The 20,585-nt window shown below is 49.7% G+C and overlaps 1 protein-coding gene across 14 annotated transcripts in view; it reads right to left on the bottom strand.

Annotated features, from left to right (window-relative positions):
• The window catches only part of PTK2 (protein tyrosine kinase 2), a 259,848-nt gene that overhangs the window by 27,500 nt on the left and 211,763 nt on the right, over positions 1-20,585 (bottom strand). For 12 of the 14 annotated variants that reach the window (XM_078071946.1, XM_078071938.1, XM_078071937.1 and 9 more), the window contains 2 exons: positions 11,894-12,005; positions 1,581-1,667 (listed from right to left, as the gene is read on the bottom strand). In XM_078071946.1, coding sequence (XP_077928072.1) covers positions 1,581-1,667; positions 11,894-12,005 — 199 coding nt within the window. Of the gene's footprint in view, positions 1-1,580; positions 1,668-11,893; positions 12,006-12,531; positions 12,694-12,776; positions 12,802-20,585 lie in introns of those variants that run through there. The other 2 variants (XM_078071950.1, XM_078071949.1) reach the window with 2 other exon arrangements.

The following is a 20,585-nucleotide window of genomic DNA, read 5'->3' as shown; positions in this document are numbered from 1 at the left end:
GGCCTGCGGAGGCGTGCATTCTGTCTTATCAGCAGATGCTGCTGCGCCTTCTCTAAACAAGTCTGGAGGGCCCAGGGATTCACGCCTCCTCCAGGCAAGTGGGTGTCTCAGAACAGTGTCTCCCAAAACAGGGCTCTCAGTCATGCAGCATCACCTTGGGGCGCTTGTTAACAACGTGATACTCCTGGGTCCCCCTTCAGAATTAGTACAGTGGGATCTGGAGGCAGCAAAGCAGGTGAAGAGCCTGGCACGGACCCAATTTCAGTGTCTCGATGTACTACCATCCTTTCTAGTACGGGACGGCCCGCACTCTTTCCCTGGGACTCTATGCCAACAGTGAAGAGTGTTTGTCCATACTAATCCAAGAGGCCTGGATTTAAATCACAGTTGAGAGGCATGTAAAGGAATAAAAATGCTTTCATTTGACCCTCAGCAACCCCGTAAAGGATGCCCGGTAAGCGTGCTTCTCTTTTTGCTCCTGAGAAATGTGTCAAAGGGGATGGCAGTTAAAGGAACTCTCAGCTTCTCCCTCTCCGGACAAAGACCCAAGGACTACCCATTGCTTGTTTTGTGTGTGACTTATTCTTCGGTGAAGTGCCTTCCGCTCAAGGCTGGTCATCATCACCGCCCTAGTCAGCCAGCTATGAGAATCAGGAACACAAGAGGCGCGGCTACGAAAGGGCCACAGCCAACGCGAATTACCAGAGGTGATTCTCCTTCCTACAAGTGATTTGGCCTATTCTCCAAATAACATTACCATGGGTACAAATCTGCGGGACAGCCACACCGCGGAATACTGCTCAGCACTAGAAAGTTGTGAACACTCGAAGACACCACCCAAGTACAGGCAGCCGAGCACGCAAGAGGACACCCCGTGTGATCCATTCATCTCAGAGTCCAGAGCATGCAACACCAGTCGCTGGCAACGGTCGGAGAATGGCTGTGCCCAGGCAGCGGGCGACTGACTGGGAGGGGAGGGCTCCTTCCAGGGCCACAGACATGTTCTCTGTCTTGGTGTGATGTGGGGGACACGGGTGTACACGTCTGTCAGAACATCTGTGCGTTTACAAATACTCTCCCCTCAAGACCAAAACGTTACTGACTTTGCTTCTGGCCCTTTTCTTTCAAGGACCGTCTTTCCTAATTTGTATAAGATATTTGCCTGTAAGTCTGACACTCTATCCACACCTGTCCAAGATGGCATCTTGTCTGGTTTTTAAGGTAAATTTGAATGTTATTCTTGCCTTCCAGAAACACCACCCAGTTCATTCCTACCTCTGCATACAGTAGGGGCCACCGGATTTGCCCCACACATCACCCAAATGGAGGAAAGGAATGAAGTAGAGAACGTGGGGCAGGACACCTGCCCAGCTGCTTTAAGGCCAAGGGGCCAGTGACAGCGCTCCGGGCTGTCGACACAACATCCACTTAGATAATTATTAGGTTGATCACTCTCTAGCTTTCTGCTTGCCAAACCATACTCCTACGTACAGAAATAAAGAATATAAAATCTACAATGTCCCTCCCCACCCCCAAGCGTGAAGAATAAAAGATGTCTTCTGTCTGTAATGCCTCCGTACCTGGTAATGATTGGTTTGTACCATGTGCTGTGGGCTGGGATAAAATCCTTCACTGGACCTTGGACTCGGGTAACCGGGTCTGCTGGGCTGTGAACACATCAACAGAGCATCATAGGAATGAGTGTTTTGAAAATTTTGTTAAATCTATGTTTTACTGAAAATAACAGAAAAAGGCATTTCTCTAAAAGACTTTAGTTGGAAAGAATGATAAAGAGCGTCCAGACACTTCAGTGGGGAAACAGTCTTTCCCACAAACGTCCGGGACAGCAGGGTATCCCCATGTGAAAACACGAAGCCGGACCCCTTCCCCACAATACACACACAGATTAACTCAAAATGGATCACAGATAAGAGGTAAAACTATAAAACTCTTAGAGAACGGGCCAGTCTTTGTAACCCTGGGTAGGCAAAGGTTTCGTAGACAGGACACCAAAAGCTCAATCAATAAGAGAGAACAAAAAAGATAAATTGCACATCATCCAAATTAAAAGCTTCTGTGCTGCAAATGGCACCACCAAGAAGAGACAACCCACAGAGCGGAAGAAAACATTTACATATCAGGTATGTATGAGAGAATCATATCCAGAGATATACAAAGAACTCCTGGAGCTCAACAATAAAATGATAAATAATCTGAATAAACAGTGGGCAAAGGACTTGAGCGGACCCAAGGGAGATCTATCAGGGGCCAACAAGATGCGTGACACCTTCCGGCACCAAGGAAATGTGAATTGGGAGGCTTTCGGAGCAGGGAGTTCATTTGGCTCTGTGGCTTCCTGGCCCTGTGACCGGGCAAGTGGGGAGCCGAATGGTCTCTGCGTCTATCAGACAGGAGATGAGCTACACGGACTGGGAAGTCACTCCCAGTCTAAAATTCTCAATCTGTTTGCGACCTACATGAATTTAAAGTTCATAGCAAAAGAATGGTTTAGTCTGAAATAGAAGTTAAGTCCACAAAATTTTCTAAATCTGACGGATTTAACAGAGCAGAAACCCACTGTTCTCCAGCCAAATGAAGTCCAGAATAAAAGGAGACGGATTTAGGTGCCAGCAAGCCCAGGGGAGGAAAGAAACACCTCAGAGCCCCTGTCTCTTCCCATGGACGCACATGGTCCTGGAGGAACACACGCTTTGCTCGAATTAAGTTCTGAGGAAGTCTGGGTGTCCAGGAGCCTCGCTACCCCCCCGCTCTGCTCACACTGTCTCCGCTGCCTGTCCTGAGTCTTCTCTGGAGAGTGCCTGAAATCTCTTGTTTTCTCCCACCCGATGTGACACCCCAGTCCTCCGCTCTCCTCTGTGATCCATTTCCAATGCTCTAGCCCTACCACCGCAGGCCTGCTCCACCTCCGAGGCTGGAAAATGTGCCCTCATTCCTTTAGCCGACACTTCAGTGGCCCAGATGCGGTTCACCCCAAACTTACCCAAATATGAGGATGGATCCCCAAGACCCCTGGAAACAGGAAAGGGACATCAAGGGGGTGTCATAGGCTTTACCCTGTGTTCTAGGGTGGCAATTTCCAAAGTACGCTCCATGAAGCCCAAGGGACTACCCTTCAGATTTATACTTTTTAAAGGTTTCATTTGAACAAGTGGTTAAGAGAGGTAAAGAAAAACAACAAACAACAAAGTCCGACTATTTCTGTTGCAGGACACTGGAGAGGCAGCACTTGTTGTAAAGCTATGTGTTCACATGTAAGCATGGAGTGGTGCTCTGGGAAAGGCCTCCCGGAGTCCAAGCATGGAAGGATGCAGCGCCAAGGATTTGGACAGTAACCACACCGACGTACAGCTGTGTCCCCTGGCTTAGACTCTGGAGGTGGCATGTAAGTACCACCGGCACAAATAAACTTTTACTCAGCATGGCCTGTGTGCACAGAGCTAGGTGCTTCCCACACAACGTGACAAGCTGAACAGCGTGCCACCCAGGAATATTACCACTCCACTCTGCAGAGGATGAAACCGAGGCTTGGAGAGCGCAGGCAGTGTGAACTGGCTGCACAGTCCATACTGGAGAGCTCAGGCAGTGTGAACAGGCTGCACAGCCCATACTGGAGAGCTCAGTGTGAACTGGCTGCACAGCCCATACTGGAGAGCGCAGGCAGTGTGAACTGGCTGCACAGTCCACACTGGAGAGCGCAGGCAGTGTGAACTGGCTGCACAGCCCATACTGGAGAGCTCAGGCAGTGTGAACTGGCTGCACAGCCCATACTGGAGAGCCCAGGCAGTGTGAACTGGCTGCACAGGCCATACTGGAGAGCCCAGGCAGTGTGAACAGGCTGCACAGTCCATACTGGAGAGCGCAGGCAGTGTGAACAGGCTGCACAGTCCATACTGGAGAGCGCAGGCAGTGTGAACTGGCTGCACAGCCCATACTGGAGAGCTCAGGCAGTGTGAACAGGCTGCACAGCCCATACTGGAGAGCTCAGGCAGTGTGAACAGGCTGCACAGTCCATACTGGAGAGCCCAGGCAGTGTGAACTGGCTGCACAGTCCATACTGGAGAGCTCAGGCAGTGTGAACTGGCTGCACAGTCCATACTGGAGAGCCCAGGCAGTGTGAACAGGCTGCACAGTCCATACTGGAGAGCGCAGGCAGTGTGAACAGGCTGCACAGTCCATACTGGAGAGCGCAGGCAGTGTGAACTGGCTGCACAGCCCATACTGGAGAGCTCAGGCAGTGTGAACAGGCTGCACAGCCCATACTGGAGAGCTCAGGCAGTGTGAACAGGCTGCACAGTCCATACTGGAGAGCGCAGGCAGTGTGAACTGGCTGCACAGCCCATACTGGAGAGCTCAGGCAGTGTGAACAGGCTGCACAGCCCATACTGGAGAGCCCAGGCAGTGTGAACAGGCTGCACAGTCCATACTGGAGAGCCCAGGCAGTGTGAACAGGCTGCACAGTCCATACTGGAGAGCGCAGGCAGTGTGAACAGGCTGCACAGTCCATACTGGAGAGCTCAGGCAGTGTGAACTGGCTGCACAGTCCATACTGGAGAGCTCAGGCAGTGTGAACTGGCTGCACAGCCCATACTGGAGAGCGCAGGCAGTGTGAACTGGCTGCACAGCCCATACTGGAAAGCGCAGTGTGAACAGGCTGCACAGTCCATACTGGAGAGCTCAGGCAGTGTGAACTGGCTGCACAGCCCATACTGGAGAGCCCAGGCAGTGTGAACAGGCTGCACAGCCCATACTGGAGAGCCCAGGCAGTGTGAACAGGCTGCACAGCCCATACTGGAGAGCCCAGGCAGTGTGAACAGGCTGCACAGTCCATACTGGAGAGCCCAGGCAGTGTGAACTGGCTGCACAGTCCACACTGGAGAGCGCAGGCAGTGTGAACAGGCTGCACAGCCCACACTGGAGAGCCCAGGCAGTGTGAACAGGCTGCACAGCCCACACTGGAGAGCGCAGGCAGTGTGAACAGGCTGCACAGTCCATACTGGAGAGCGCAGGCAGTGTGAACTGGCTGCACAGTCCACACTGGAGAGCTCAGGCAGTGTGAACTGGCTGCACAGTCCACACTGGAGAGCTCAGGCAGTGTGAACTGGCAGCACAGTCCACACTGGAGAGCTCAGGCAGTGTGAACAGGCTGCACAGCCCACACTGGAGAGCGCAGGCAGTGTGAACAGGCTGCACAGTCCATACTGGAGAGCCCAGGCAGTGTGAACTGGCTGCAGAGTCCATACTGGAGAGCGCAGGCAGTGTGAACTGGCTGCACAGTCCATACTGGAGAGCTCAGGCAGTGTGAACAGGCTGCACAGCCCATACTGGAGAGCCCAGGCAGTGTGAACAGGCTGCACAGTCCATACTGGAGAGCCCAGGCAGTGTGAACTGGCTGCAGAGTCCATACTGGAGAGCCGAGGCAGTGTGAACTGGCTGCACAGCCCATACTGGAGAGCGCAGGCAATGTGAACTGGCTGCACAGTCCATACTGGAGAGCTCAGGCAGTGTGAACAGGCTGCACAGCCCATACTGGAGAGCTCAGGCAGTGTGAACTGGCTGCACAGCCCATTCTGGAGAGCTCAGGCAGTGTGAACTGGCTGCACAGCCCATACTGGAGAGCTCAGGCAGTGTGAACAGGCTGCACAGCCCATACTGGAGAGCACAGGCAGTGTGAACTGGCTGCACAGGCCATACTGGAGAGCTGAGGCAGTGTGAACTGGCTGCACAGCCCATACTGGAGAGCGCAGGCAGTGTGAACTGGCTGCACAGCCCATACTGGAGAGCTCAGGCAGTGTGAACAGGCTGCACAGCCCATTCTGGAGAGCTCAGGCAGTGTGAACTAGCTGCACAGGCCATACTGGAGAGCTCAGGCAGTGTGAACTGGCTGCACAGCCCATACTGGAGAGCTCAGGCAGTGTGAACTGGCTGCACAGCCCATACTGGAGAGCGCAGGCAGTGTGAACTGGCTGCACAGCCCATGCTGGAGAGCGCAGGCAGTGTGAACTGGCTGCACAGCCCATACTGGAGAGGTCAGGCAGTGTGAACAGGCTGCACAGCCCATACTGGAGAGCTCAGGCAGTGTGAACTGGCTGCACAGCCCATACTGGAGAGCACAGGCAGTGTGAACTGGCTGCACAGCCCATACTGGAGAGCTGAGGCAGTGTGAACAGGCTGCACAGTCCATACTGGGGAGCTCAGGCAGTGTGAACATGCTGCACAGCCCATACTGGAGAGCTCAGGCAGTGTGAACAGGCTGCACAGCCCATTCTGGAGAGCTCAGGCAGTGTGAACTAGCTCAACAGGCCATACTGGAGAGCTCAGGCAGTGTGAACAGGCTGCACAGCCCATACTGGAGAGCTCAGGCAGTGTGAACAGGCTGCACAGCCCATACTGGAGAGCGCAGGCAGTGTGAACTGGCTGCACAGCCCATACTGGAGAGCTCAGGCAGTGTGAACTGGCTGCACAGCCCATACTGGAGAGCGCAGGCAGTGTGAACAGGGTGCACAGGCCATACTGGTGGGACTGCTCGCTCCGAAACCTGCTACGCGGGGATGCTGCTCGATGACCAGCGCACTTGGACTTGACAAATAAAAAGAAACAAAAGGAACTGACCAGAGACTGGCAAAATCTCCATACAACATCCCCGAGGGACTCCGACTTCAGTGCACAGCAAAAGAGCACGTGCAAGGTTCCATTTCAAAATAAAACAGGAAGATGAAGACCAGCTTCAGGGCAGACAAAACTATCGCACCAAGAGTAGTACAAAATCAAATTCTGCTAACAGTGGCTGTGGAGAGTGCACACGTACCGTCAAAGAGCTGTGCTGTGTTCTCTACAAACAGGGAGCCAGCATGGCAGGCGGGGGCAGGCTCGGGACCCGAGGGCCAGGGCGTGTGGTCAGGGCCGCTCACCTCTCTGTGCCTCCGCATTCTCAACGGGGAAATGGGGACAGGGCTCTCGTGAAGATGGAACAACACGTCAGGTTCTCTGCAGATGGCCTCCGCGCACGTGCCCCAAAGTGTCACTTGCTACTAAGTGTTATGATTCAGCAGGGACACTCCCTCTTTCTCAAAGACACAAACTTGGGTCGTACTATTTTTTAATAAAGCAAATGATGGAGCCGAGTGAGGAGGAAGAGAAAGGAAAAACGGACCCACCCTAACCAGTGGTTCTGAGTCAGGTGGCGGTGCTCCTGCCAGGGGTTGAGAGTAACTGAGAGGGCGCAGCTGCTGAGCATGGCCACCAGCACCCAGGGTCAGGATGACGGGGCCCGCTCTCCTCTCAGATGCCCCGCTCAAACTTACGGAGGTAGAACAACAACAAAGTCTGCAACCCGAACCCAAGTAACACCTGGCATAGTTTCTCAGACACTGAACCTCCTGGAACAGCAACTCCTGTGTCTACTGACGGACAATGTTACTTTGTTTTGTTTGAACTTTACCAAGATTTTTTGCCATTCGAGAAAATCACATCACACGACCAGTGAACTTCACGCTCCGCTGTGGCCGTGGGCCGTGCGTTTGTAGCCGTGTCCCTACGGCATGCCCACACCCAGGCGCAGCACCTGGCCACCTCAACACTCCTGTGGGTGCGATCCCAGCTGAGCGTCTCCCGCAGGCGTGTGCCCGCGTTTTAGCTTTCTCGTGCAGTTAGTAGTCGAAGAACTGGCATTCTGAAATTTGGAAGTCATTTTACTGCCTGTGTATTCTACCTGAGGGCTAGTGTGGGTATCACAGAACACTCCTTACAGAAGTGGAGTGCTGGGTCCTGTTGGGGCTGAGAAGCCCTTCTGAGGCAGCCACTCTGAAACACTTTATTTTCAGGACCCCTTTATATTTTCAAAAATTACTGAGGACTCCAAGGGTTTTAGCTGAAATATTATCTACCAATATTCACATTATTAAAATTAAAACAGACACTTAAAAATAACAAACTAATTATATGTTTAAAAAAAATACCTATTAAAAAAAAAATCAGTGAGAATGGCACCCATCACACGCGTGTATGCGCTTCCCGTGACGTCAGGCCTAGCAGGAGGCTGCCCGTTCTCCCACGGGCTTCCGCTCTGTCGCGCTGCGGCGCACGGAGAAAATCCAGCCTCACACGGCCGTACAGCTGGGAAGGCAGGAGTCTACCAGTTTCTCGGCACAGATGTGGGCACTGTTTCTGATATTACACCCCAACTCAGAAAGTGGTGGTTTCTTGACGGGCAGTGTGGAATCTGAAAGTGTCATTATCTATGAAATTAAGATCCGTGACTCCATCTTGTACTGTGAACGGATCTTCTACCTACGTGTGATTCTGTGACGTCCTGCAGCGATCATGTGGAGAATGCGAGTCGCTGCGGTACGTAGACCTTCACAACGCCGACTCATTTCATTAGACATATGGAAAAATCACATTTGTTAATGTCACTCTGAGCTCATCAGAAAAGTCTCAGAGTTGGGACGCTGTCAAGGTCATGGTGATGGATGTTTTTCAAAATTCTAATTTTTGCTTGAAAACTAAAATTTTATCATTGGCAACAAGCTATCAGTTGTTCTCCTTGATGACACAGTCTCACTTCTTTCTTTTTTGAGAAAATGTCTACCAAATGCACAACTCTGAACAACCACAGTGTCTGCCCACTCTACTTTCGAGAAAAACTGGTTTTCCATGAGAAAAGTGGTTAGTTCCACAACTCAGCCGCACAGCGTCTTCCCTGTGCTTGCTGTTTCCTCCCACAGAAGGCCTGTGACTGCTTTATCAAGGTCATTCTTCAGCACCCTGGCGTCTCTTTCTTGGGTGAGCACAGTGGCGAACAGAGTGATGACCAGCACGGTATGGCACCATTGCCCTGGCGTGTGCCAAGGTGACCGCGGCTTCATTCACTGTTACGTCTGCAAGAGGACCTCAAATGCCAGCAGAACGGATGAGGCCAACGACACGTGGACATTATTATGAAACGGGTTTTGCTCTCACGGCCCTCTCAAATGGTCTTGGGGACCCAGAGGTCCAAGAAATATATTTTCAAAACTGCCAAAAAGGATATTTTTAGCCAGAGGCTCTCCACTGATCCGATGGGGACGTGCAGGACAACTTGCAGCAATGAAATGAACCCAGGCTGCACTCCTCTTGGGCAAACTTCTCTGAAGATTATTATTGTGTGAAAAAATTGGTATTAAGTACCAATGAAGAAATTGGTAACATGTTTTTAATAATTAGCTTTGCAGTCATAATGCTTTTGCCATTAAGTCTTATAACTAAGATTTTAAATTTTTTTAAAGATTTTATTTATTTATTTGAGAAACAGAGAGAGAGAGCGTGCACAAGCAGGGGCAGCGGCAGAGGGAGAAGCAGGCTCCCCGCTGGGCAGGGAGCTCCGTGTGGGGCTCGAGCCCAAGACCTGGGATCATGAGCTGAGCCGAAGGCAGACTAAGCTTTTAATTTTGAATCTTGAATGTGGGAGAGAAAAATATTTCACTTTAAAAAACTAACTAGGCTACATTACAAATTTTATTAGTACATAACATTCATCTATAAAAGCCAAAATCCTACGTGAACTGAAGAAAATGAAGTGGAGTTTGTTGTCCAAAGACAGCACAGTACTATAAAGACTGACGGGGCTCCAGAGTTCCCACTTCACAGGGTGGAGGAAACTGCAGGACGCAATGCTGGGCTAGCATCCTGGAGACCAGGGACTTACTTGCAGCTGGGCCAAATACAGTGCCCATATGAGCAGAGTCTGATTCTACCATAGAGAAGGGAAAAACCGCATCCAGACCTGGTTCTGATTGGTAAGGGAGCCAAATAATTAGTGTATTTGTTTATGTTCAACAAGCATCTATATATTTACACTAGTGCAGATGATTTTCTAGCCATGCAAACTTAATCCACGGGTTGTCAACCTTCTCCTCCAAGTGTCAAAGAGTGAATATTTTAATCTGTGCAGCCACGCTCAGACTGACCCTGCCGCAGCCTGAAACTAGCCAGGGACAAGACACAAACGAAGCATGCAATTCATTCCGATAAAACTCTAATCACAAAAGCAGGCAGTGGGCTAGAGTCCCCTGACCCATTGTAAAGGGCAGAACGATCTCCAATTATAGAGAAGAGTCTCAAAACAGGCACTTTGAAAAAGGTCTCAAAACCAGAAAAAAATGTCTTTGTATTCTAAAACAGAAAAAGCCTAACCTCATACTACAGCGTCTAAAATTTAGCCAAATGAAAATGATTAAACATCCTACAGACTGAGATAGAGGAGAACGCCGAGATGGACAAAGTTCTTTAATTCTGTGGGCTCTGGGGGATGCTGCACGGTGTGGTGCTCACCAGCAGTGCGAACAGCACCTGACGCCTCCCTGACTCCCTCAAGGGCCGAAGACGCAGGACCTCCCGCGGCCTGCACCACACCCCCGAGGGGTAGGGATGTTAACACGCTCGTTGCACAGCGAGGAGAGTGAGGCTGGCAACAGGCAGGGGGGCTGCCCAGTCATCAGAGCCCCTCTGAAGAGATCCACTTGGCCCCTAGGCCCGAGGTCTACCTTCGAGACTCTCCCGCCTCCCAGGCCCGGACCACGGTCCCGTTGCTCCCGAGTTAAGAAACAGGCAAACGTGTACATACAAAGGGGAGGGCTGGACATGCTGGGATGAGGGGCTCTCAGTTCTCTCAGTTTTTCTGTGGGTAACTAAGGGTTTACGGTCGTTGTGAGGCCAGGAGACGTGGGGGCATACTGGTTTTGTCCCTCACTCACTCAAAGAACCCCAGTTGGCAGATGGTGTGGCCTGCCTCCTCTGGGCCTCAGTGTTTCTACTTGTTCAGGAGGCTGGACTAGGGAACCTTCACCTCTAAAATTCTGAAGAACTGTGTCAGGCACCTGTAGTCACCTTAAATGTGTGATACTGTTCACCGTCACACAGTTCAAAACACTAACCAAGAAAATACAAGCTTTCAGGCATCATAAAAAAAAATAGGTACAATATTTAAATACTACTTTGTGCTAATGGGCCTCTGAACATTTTTCAAAAAGAAAATGAAGAATTGTCAGCTTAATATATTTTTAGCTCATTAATTAGTAGGTAAAGCCTATTATCTATTTACATTCCAGAAAATGTTCTAAACTGGATTATTCATGGCAAGTAAGCCACTGTGTAAAAACACCATTCTGTCAAAAGCAAAAGGTATATAAAGAATTCTTAATCTCATGGGAGTGTTTAAAGGCCAACTATGTCCAAAACCTCAGCCACAGTGTGGCTGAGCAACAGGGGAAGGCTTTGGCCACCTCCCAGAGGTTGAGGATTTGGAGACGGTGGACAGGCAAGGCCGGGGGCTGTTGCCCGCAGATCTTAACACGCGAATGCAATGTGCCTCCAGTCCCCATACGAGAAGCCAGCCACGGACAGCAGGCAGGGAATGCACAAGGCTCTCACCCAAACCCTACCCTAAAGGAACGGGGTTAGGTGCAATTTGACTCAATTTAAAATAGAGCCAAATGTAAAGCATTCAGGTGGCTGGTTTTAGTCCATCTGAGGTTTTCATCCTGACTCGATCCTTAGCAAGGTTCCTGACAAGCAACAAAGGAAAACCCTCCTCCACACCTGGTGTGCTCACTGAAGTCTGAGGATGGGGGGTGGGGAGCCAAGGGAGAGGCTTTTAAGACCACATCTAATCTAACGGCTTGAGCCTGACACCGGCCTACAGCTGAAATGCAAATTAGGAAGGGAGTGCACGTGAGGGTAACATGCAGGGCAAACGAGCAGGAGCAGTGGGGCTGTAAGGACTATTCCTAGAACCACCTGATGCTTGGCTATCTCCCCATACACAGCAGCTGCCTATACCCTCCACCTCGAAAGTCAGCAGGAGGAATGCCAAAGTGGGGGCAGGGGCCTTTGCTACCTTGGGTGGCGCTTCGTCGGACCCTCCGGAGTCCCAGGACACTGTGACCTGTCTTCTGGACTCCATCCTCATCCGTTCTTCTTGCTGAACCTTCTCCTCCTCCAGGATTGTGCTAGAGAGACAATACATGGTTTAAGGGGAGCTGACAGCCAGAGTGAGCGAGCACACACCAGACCCCACCCGGGCTTATCTGAGGAGCACCAGCTGGCTAGCTAGAGGAAAACAATAAGGGAAGGGAGATCGGATCAGGTTTCTTAACTCTGCACAGGATGACTCTAGAATAGCCTCGGTCCCAACGGCAAGTCGGTTTTCAGCACAGCCGTAGGTAAGAAAAGGACAGCTGGGAAGACAAGGAAAGCTTGCGGAAAATCAAAGATGAGCCAGGGGCGGGGGTGGCGGGGAAGATGTTTGTACACCAAGTTTACTTTGAGCAGAATAGAACTGCCCTAAGAAATCCCAAGCAAGGCTTCGTCAAGCACGGCCAAGTGCCGGGACGGGCTCCTCACACGCACACAGAGCCCCGCGTCCTGTGAGCACAGCAGCACGCAGGGTGACAAATTCGCAATCTGGCCAATAATCTCCCTACCCCGCTCACTACCGTCTCCCGAACTTTCAGCCTGGCCAGTGCTTTATCTCACCCGGAAAATGAGGACACGGGCAGCCGGCCGCCGCCCCTCACCGCGGCCCGGCAGAGGCTACCTGCCGCCCCGCCCGGCCCGCGGCCGCCGCTCCTCGGGCACTGCTGCGCGCCTCCTTAGCCTTGGCCGCCTGCCATGCCGCCAACCACCCGGCACGCAGCCGGGGCGGGCCCCCGCCAGCTCCCCTGGCCGCAGGACCCCGGGGGGCTCGGCGGGCGCCAGGTCCCCGCGCCCCTGGGCCTCACCGCGGCCGCGGCTCTGTCCTGCACGCCGCCAGCCCCCGCTCGGCCTCTGAGAATGACGCTCATTCACGGTTTCGAGCCTCCGGGTGGAGCGCCGTCAATAACCAGCCAGAATTACTCATGAAAGAGTGAGGTCAGCTGCAGCAGACCCTTTCTAATCTGGGAATTTGCTCAACTGTTTGAGAAAGACATTCCTGGCTGCCTGGGGGCTGGAGCGGGTGGTTTCTCACACAAGCTAACTCCTGCAATCACCTTTAAGTCAGGGAAGGACGGACAAATCCACTTCATGACTGCTCTGAGTCAGCAAACCCTGACTACAGATGCAAGGGTAGTTCTTTTTTTTCTTTTAAAGGCACGGCTATGTTTTCCTCAGGGATGACTTTAGCGCTTTAAGAGGAAAGCTTTCAGCCAAAAGATTCTACTCCCTCCTGAAAGTATGATTTTGGTTTTCTTCATGCTCCAGCTGGACGATCCCAGCTTAGAAAGGAACACGGCACCTTGACAAGCTCCAGACAAAGCAAGAATCAGAGTCACGCTCCAGACTGGCCAGGGGCGCGCCGAGCCAGCGCTGCTGGGGACCGAGCCCTGGGGCCGGGGATGGGGACTCCAGCCACAGTGCACCGTCGGCTTGCCTTGTGCTCCCACTGGGCTGAGCTGCGACCCGACAGCCCACTCTCGCACGCAGTTAGTCGGATGCCGGAGCACCGCCGTGTGCATGAGCCGTGACAGGCAGTGGGGCAGTGAAGCCACACCAGCAGGCCAACCAGCTGAGTGGCCAACAGGAGCCGACACCAAGCCTACCGCACGCCAACAGCGAAGGACTGCGGGCCACTTTCTTTGAGATGGACGTACTGGGTGCAGGAGCCCAGGCTGAGATCACTGGCCTGAGAGAGGAGCTGCCCCTGGTTAGTTTTTCTGCACGCTTCTCTCATGCAGGGCCCTAAATAATAGACCCTGAATCTGTATTTCCAAACATCGTTTTAACAACTGAAAAATCCGTAAAAATCAGGTAAAAAAAAAAATCAAGAAATTTGTCTTTTTCAGCTTCTTCAAATAACTGAAAAACAGGCAAGCTCTGAGAAGGCCGCGTGCGACAACCTAGTCTTTAGCACAATGGGAACTCCATTTTAAATAGGTCCCATTAAGGCAGTTTATGTCATATGGATTGTTCTGTGAAATGGGTCTCCCTGGTCTTAAGGTTACTGTTCCCCATGAAAACCTCCAAAGATCCTGTGAGGTCCCTGCCACAGGAGACCCTCTCAGGCTCCGTCTGCCCTGGTTCTTCCACATTCCCTCTCCCTTGCTCTCCGACATCCTGAACCGACTGTCTGAGTCCTTCAGGGAGGCCCTTCTACCACTCAAGCGCACACGCCACTTGGCTGCTCTGTGGGGTTAGACTGTCCAAGTCTCGCCGCTGTCCCGCTCGGACCCTGCTCCCCTGTCGGTTTACAGCGTGTGCACATGACTGGCACCGAGGCCTCTCTTGCCCCGAACCTGCCAGTCGCACCCCCGGCATAACAGTGGTAACGGGGATGGGAGTACTTTGATCTCAGTACTTGGTTCTCATACCAAAAAGAACATGTCAAAATGCTTCTGAGAAACCATCATTTGTTGCTCAGAGCAGTCAAGAGTGTATATAACCCATAAAAGATGTTTTTACAACAGGAGGGCTATCCCACAGACGGAGTACGGGTACACACGGAGACGTTTCTGAACTTCTCTCTTTAAAGCTGCTGCAGAGCCCGGAGCAAGAAACCAGAATGTGCAGAGGGTCAAGGAGGTCAAATTTAAACATACTTTCCCAAACTGCAAATATTTTTAGTAGCAATACATTCCATGTGAAAGAGTCTGGCTGCCTGATGTGAGCTGGCAATGAGCCGCCATGGTTTCTCTGGGGATGGCGGTTTCTAGGGCTCAAACTTCAAAGTAGATGAACCAGGGAAAGCTCGGGCTGCTCCTTACAGACGGTAGGACACGTGGCCATCCTGCCTGTGGTCACCCACCAGTCCCATCTAGTGAGATGTGTGAAGGGGAAAGCAGGGCTTTACATGGTGTTTCTTTTTTTTTTCCTCACTTCCCCCACATCAACAGACACAGTCATCAAAGTCATCGATCTGGAGGACAAGGACACAGAGCGTGTGGGGCTGCTGACTGTTCTCTGGGCCTGCAGTGCTTCCAGGGAAACCTGCTCTCACGCCCTCCACCAGCTAGCATGGAGAGGTCTGATGAAATTTCCGTTCTGGAGCGACAAAGTGTGATTTCACTTCTAAAGTATTTTCATGGAGAGTAAGAAAGGGGTCTAATAGGTTCCTCGTTTCCAGCACTGAGCTAAGATGCAAAAACAAATCTTCAACCCAGACCAGCTTTAGAGTGGAAAAGGGCAATCAGTCCTGAGTGGCTGATAATCGAGCCATCCAAGCTGTGGGCAACAAGCTAGAAACCACACGTCCGCCGGCTTCTGTGGGGCAGGCCTCCTTGCCTCTTTCAACATGTTCACTCATTCAGAAATGAGAATAATACTGTCTACCCTACCCATTGTTAGGGTGGGAAATAAAGTACATGGAAAAAAACCAGTAAAGCTTTGAAGTAAATGTTAGTTAGCTCCGTACTTTTACCTGATCTTTTACCACCAGGAAAGAAAGGTTTTCTCTAATTTCTGGTGTTTCCCTGTGAGCGATGCACTACTGTTCTTCTCTCTGAAACTGCAAACCATTTCTTCTTTTAAATATAAGAAATACTCTTTGCTCAAATAACGTTTTCTTAAAGATTGGACTTTAGGGGCACCTGGGTGGCTCAGTCGGTTAAGCAGCTGCCTTCAGCTCAGGTCATGATCCCGGGGTCCTGGGATCGAGCCCCGTGGTGGGCTCCCTGCTCAGCGGGGAGCCTGCTTCTCCCTCCCCCTCTGCCTACTTGTGTTCTCTCTCTCTCTGTCAAATAAATAAATAAATAAAATCTTTCAAAAAAAAAAAAAAGAGTGGACTTTAATCACCTAAGCATCACAAAATCAGCCTGGGTTGATAGGCTACTTAGGTGAATCTGGAAAACATCCAGAGAAAGAGCAGCAAGAAATTGGGAGGGAAAAAAGCCAAGAGGGAAAGAGCTCGTTTTGGCAAGTTCACGGGAATACCAGTTTTGAAACATGATCTCTTATAATTACCCAACATTGCCTCACCACAGAGGAATGGAACTGACCTTTTAACAAAAAACCCCGCCTGATATCTTTGCAGAAAACAAGTCTGGAGCCTTGAGATGCAGTCATGGATGGCATATCACTAAGTGGCTGACCTGTGGCTAAATGCAAAGCCATAGGGCTACAGCGTACGCCTCTGCTCTTTTCTCTTACAAATGGGCAGAGCAGACTGGATGTCTAGTTCATGAATGCATCAAAACTGCATTTCTCTTCATGTATCTCAAACTGCAGGAAATAATGCACTTTTATATGGTGGTGGCACTGCCCATCTCAAAATTATTTTTAAATAATGTGATTTCTACTAAAATCTTTCTTTAAAAATAGTGACCTCTTTCTATTCCTGGCAAGTCTGCATAGCAACTATTTGATGAACCCTCTTGCAGATCGCAACTATGGACAATGACATAAGCAACCCTGTGACCGAATAGGAGAGCAACCCACAGCAGCTAGACTATGACGCGGGGCTGGCACCGAGGGCGAGGGCCCTGGATGAGACCCTGTTTTTTAACGGCCATTCACCAGACAGCAGACACTAGTCTTATAAAATCTGCCCAAAACCCTAGCTGAACCTGGAACCATGCACACACAGGACAGGCTCCAAGCAGCCCAGCTAAGGCAAAGAGAACTGAATTGAGATGTGGGCTACTGCTCACCGCATGGGGAGAGAATCTGTGATTTGAGACCAGCCAAGTTAATTGCCTGCTAAAACAAACAAACCATTCTTCAGAGGAATCTAACTGAATCCAGAGTTTTTGCAATCTATCATTCACAATGTCCAGGACATAATCTAAAATTACTCGATATACAAATAAACATGAAAACGTGATCCATTCTCATGAGGAAAAAACAATGTAAAGGAGGCAACTCCAAAGATAGCTCAGAAGTTGGAATTAGCAGGCAGGGGCTTGAAAGAGCTATTATATTCAAGGACATAAAGAAAAATCTCTTCATAATTAATGGAAAGATAAGAAATGTTAGCAAAGAAATAGATACTTTAAGAAAGAGCCAAATGAAAATTCAATAATGAAAAATACAGTATCTGAAATAAAATCTCCACAGGATCAGATGACTGGTAGGATGGAGATGACAAAACAGTTAGGGAACTTGAGGACAAATCAATTAAAATTATCCAATCTGAAGGACTTGGAGAAAAAGACTGGGGGGTAAAAAGAAAAAGAACGAGGTCCCTGGGATGTGAAGGACACTATCAAAAGGCTTAACATACATGGAACTGGAATTTTAGAAGTGAGAAAATGGAGCAGAAAAAATACCTGAGCAGATAACTGTGAAAGACATACATTTACAGATTCAGGAGGGTCAGTGAACCCCAGGTATGATCAATACAAAGAAAACCACACCCCGCACATCCTAGCAAAACTGCTAACATCCAAAGACAAAGAGAAAAACCATGCAAGCAGCCAGTAAAAAATGACAAAGCACGGACGGAGGAACAATGATTCAAAAGGCCAATGACTTCTTATTAGAAATAACAGAGGTCAGTGGAAGAACAGCTTTAAAGTGCCGGAAGAAAAAAATACAGCACCACCGTCAAGTCGGAGCTCTGTTCTAGTGAAATTAAGTTCAATTAATTTTCAGGTAAGAACCCCAAAAAACTAATGGAATTCACCACCAACAGACGAACACAGAAAATGCTCAAGAAGTTCTCTGGGTGAATGGGAAGCAGCAGAAAAAACTTTAGGAAAGAATGAAGAACGCTGTGAGGGGTTAAATATGAAAGATTGTTTTTTTACTTTCCGTAAAGTACTATTTAAAACACACAAAAAGGGGCTCCTGGGTGGCTCGGTCGTTAAGCGTCTGCCTTCGGCTCAGGTCGTGATCCCAGGGTCCTGGCATCGAGCCCCGCACTGGGCTCCCTGCTTGGCCAGGAGCCTGCTTCTCCTTCTCCCACGCCCCATTTGTGTTCCCTCTCTAGCTGTCTCTCTCTCTCTCTCTGTCAAATAAATTAAAAAAAAAATCTTAAAATAAAAAATAAAACACACAAAAAAATCTTATTTTGTGAGGTTACTAACATATACAAATGTGACCTATATGACATCTAGAGCATAAAGGACTGAGGTGGCGGCAAACGGACTTTCTCAGCCGTGAGAACCTGACACCGTAAGCACAGCACAGCTGTTAACTCTGAGAGGATGGGCAAAAGTTACACGCATATTGTAATCTCTAGAGCAATCACTAAAATTATAATGCAAAGGGTATTGCTAAAATGCAGATTTGGGGCTTAGAGGGAGAAAGAGGCAGAGAGAGAGGCTGTTGGCTTCCCAGTGCTGAACTCTCAGCCAAGCACTGGTGGCCTGAGCACACAGTGCTTTTGCTTCCCTCCCAGCTAGGCTGTAGGTGCATGTTCATTTGTAACTGGAACGAAGCCAGTGTTTCTCCATTTGTGTCCTGCATCGCTCCATCCAGCCACAGTCCCCTGTCCGTCGGTGAACTGAAGTCGAGGGGAGCCATGTGCAGCCACCGGCCCTTAGCTGCCCAGAGGGAAAGGAAGACCTTCATGGCTGCTCCACTCTCTCCTCATGTTTTTAGGGATAATAACCCTGGAGACAAAATTCAATGAAGGGGAAGGAAGAACAGCTGCAGAGAAAACAGAACTGGTCACAGAAAGAGAACTGAAGGGAAGGGTTCTGGTGGCTACTAGGGTAAGTTTGAGGGTTTCTGCGTGGGCTCTGATCGTAAAGAGTAAATGCATGGACGACGGACATGTTGAGAGGCATCTCTTTACAGGTAGAACAAGTGAGGGGAGGAGAACAGTGCGAGGGGAAATCCAGGAGGCTCGGGGGGGCACCCTGAGGCTGACGGGCAAGAAGGAACACTGGTCTTGGAGGCAGGAGAAAGGGGCCCAGGGGCTTCCCTGTCAGCTGCACAATCCAGGGCGAGTCATAGGACTTTTCTGAGCCTCAGGCTCCTTCAGTGAAAAGAGCAATAAAAACTCAATTCTTAAGAACTGCCATGAAGTCAAACAAGGTAATACATGTAAAAATGATGTGTGAAGCCATGTAAGTGCAAAGGACTAATTTTTATGAAATGCATGTTTAAATCTCCCTGGAAATCTGTTCACACAAACCAAACACAGACGCACATGGAAAAGCCTGGAACACCTATGCACGGGCAGGAGCCAATGGCGGGTCAGAAGGATCCTCACGTAAACAGTTAAGACATAATTCCTAGTGGGGGGCACCTGGGTGGCTCAGTTGTTAAGCGTCTGCCTTTGGCTCGGGTCATGATCCCAGGGTCCTGGGATCGAGCCCCGCATCAGGCTCCCTGCTCGGCGGGAAGCCTGCTTCTCCCTCTCCCACACCCCCTGCTTGTGTTCCTGCTCTTGTTATCTCTCTCTCTGTCAAATAAATAAATAAAACCTTAAAAAAAAAAGACATAATTCTTAGTGGAAAGAATATAAATGTTATATCAAATTCCTATTAAATTTCAATTTACTCTTTACTTTTAATTACTGGTAAGGCTAAGGACCAAAAAAACCACACAAAAAACCCCAAAAAACCCTTGAAATTCAGATGCCGTGAATGTTTTTTATAATTTTTTATTTAAGGTTTCTAAAAATTTACTTAAGTAATCTCAAAACCCAATAAACATGACCCCGAGATCAAGAGCCGCACACTCTTCCGCCCGTGCCAGCCAGGCACCCCCAGATGCCGTGAACGTTTTAAGACGTCTATAGGACTAACTGAGAAATCAATTACTCTTCTAGATAATATCTAGACCCAACAGGCTAGCAAGGGAAGGGAAATACTGGTACAATGACTAAGGAGGAATTCAGACACCACCTTTGAAAGGAATTTTGGAAGCAAATACAAAACTACTTAAAAAAATACACAGAGAAGAAGCACAAATAACTCCTATCATCAATCAAACCTAGAGCTTTTAATTCAGAGTCCATATACTAGGATACAGAATCAGAAAAGATTAAAAAGACTTGTATAAGATGCTGTTCACAGACTAAAAATTTAAAATCCGTGTCTCTATAATGTGTCTATAAAAATGTCTTTGTGTTTTGGTATCTGGATAATGAGAGCTCACACTTTTGAGTTCAAATAACCAGGTTTTTCTTTAACAGCAACTGATACTTTTTCTTTACCCTAAGGCTGCCGGGTCCCTTCCGGATCTTCAGGAAAAGCTTCGTTGTTACTACTAGCGCGGCTGTAACAGTGTGTGCACCAACCCGAGCCACGAGCCACGTGCAGTTGGAAGCATTTCACATCATTTCACATAACCCTGGAAACCAGACTGCAGGAGGGCTGTGTGACCCTGCTCCTACAGGGAGGTAAAGTCACTCGCCCAAGGTCACACAGCCTTTTCAAATTTCTTTTTAAACTGTAACCTTCATAACACAACACACATAACTCTCAACAGAAGGTTAAATTCCTCCCAACTCAAGTGCTGTCTGTACCTTCCCAGGTTACACTCCTCCCCGCCCCCCCCAAGGGGCCGGCACCCTCACAGACTGACCGAAACCAGTCTGTGTCCCGAGGAGCCCTGAAACTTCACTGGACTATGATGCTGAGACGTAGCACGAAAAACGTGTCATCAGTCTGGGGCTGTAGCCACTCCAAGCTGCATCCTAACAAGACAGATCTCTCAAAGGCCAG

This window comes from Halichoerus grypus, chromosome 5 (assembly GCF_964656455.1).
Source record: "Halichoerus grypus chromosome 5, mHalGry1.hap1.1, whole genome shotgun sequence".
NCBI classification, from domain to species: domain Eukaryota; kingdom Metazoa; phylum Chordata; class Mammalia; order Carnivora; family Phocidae; genus Halichoerus; species Halichoerus grypus.
This window is presented reverse-complemented; position numbering and strand designations above follow the sequence as displayed.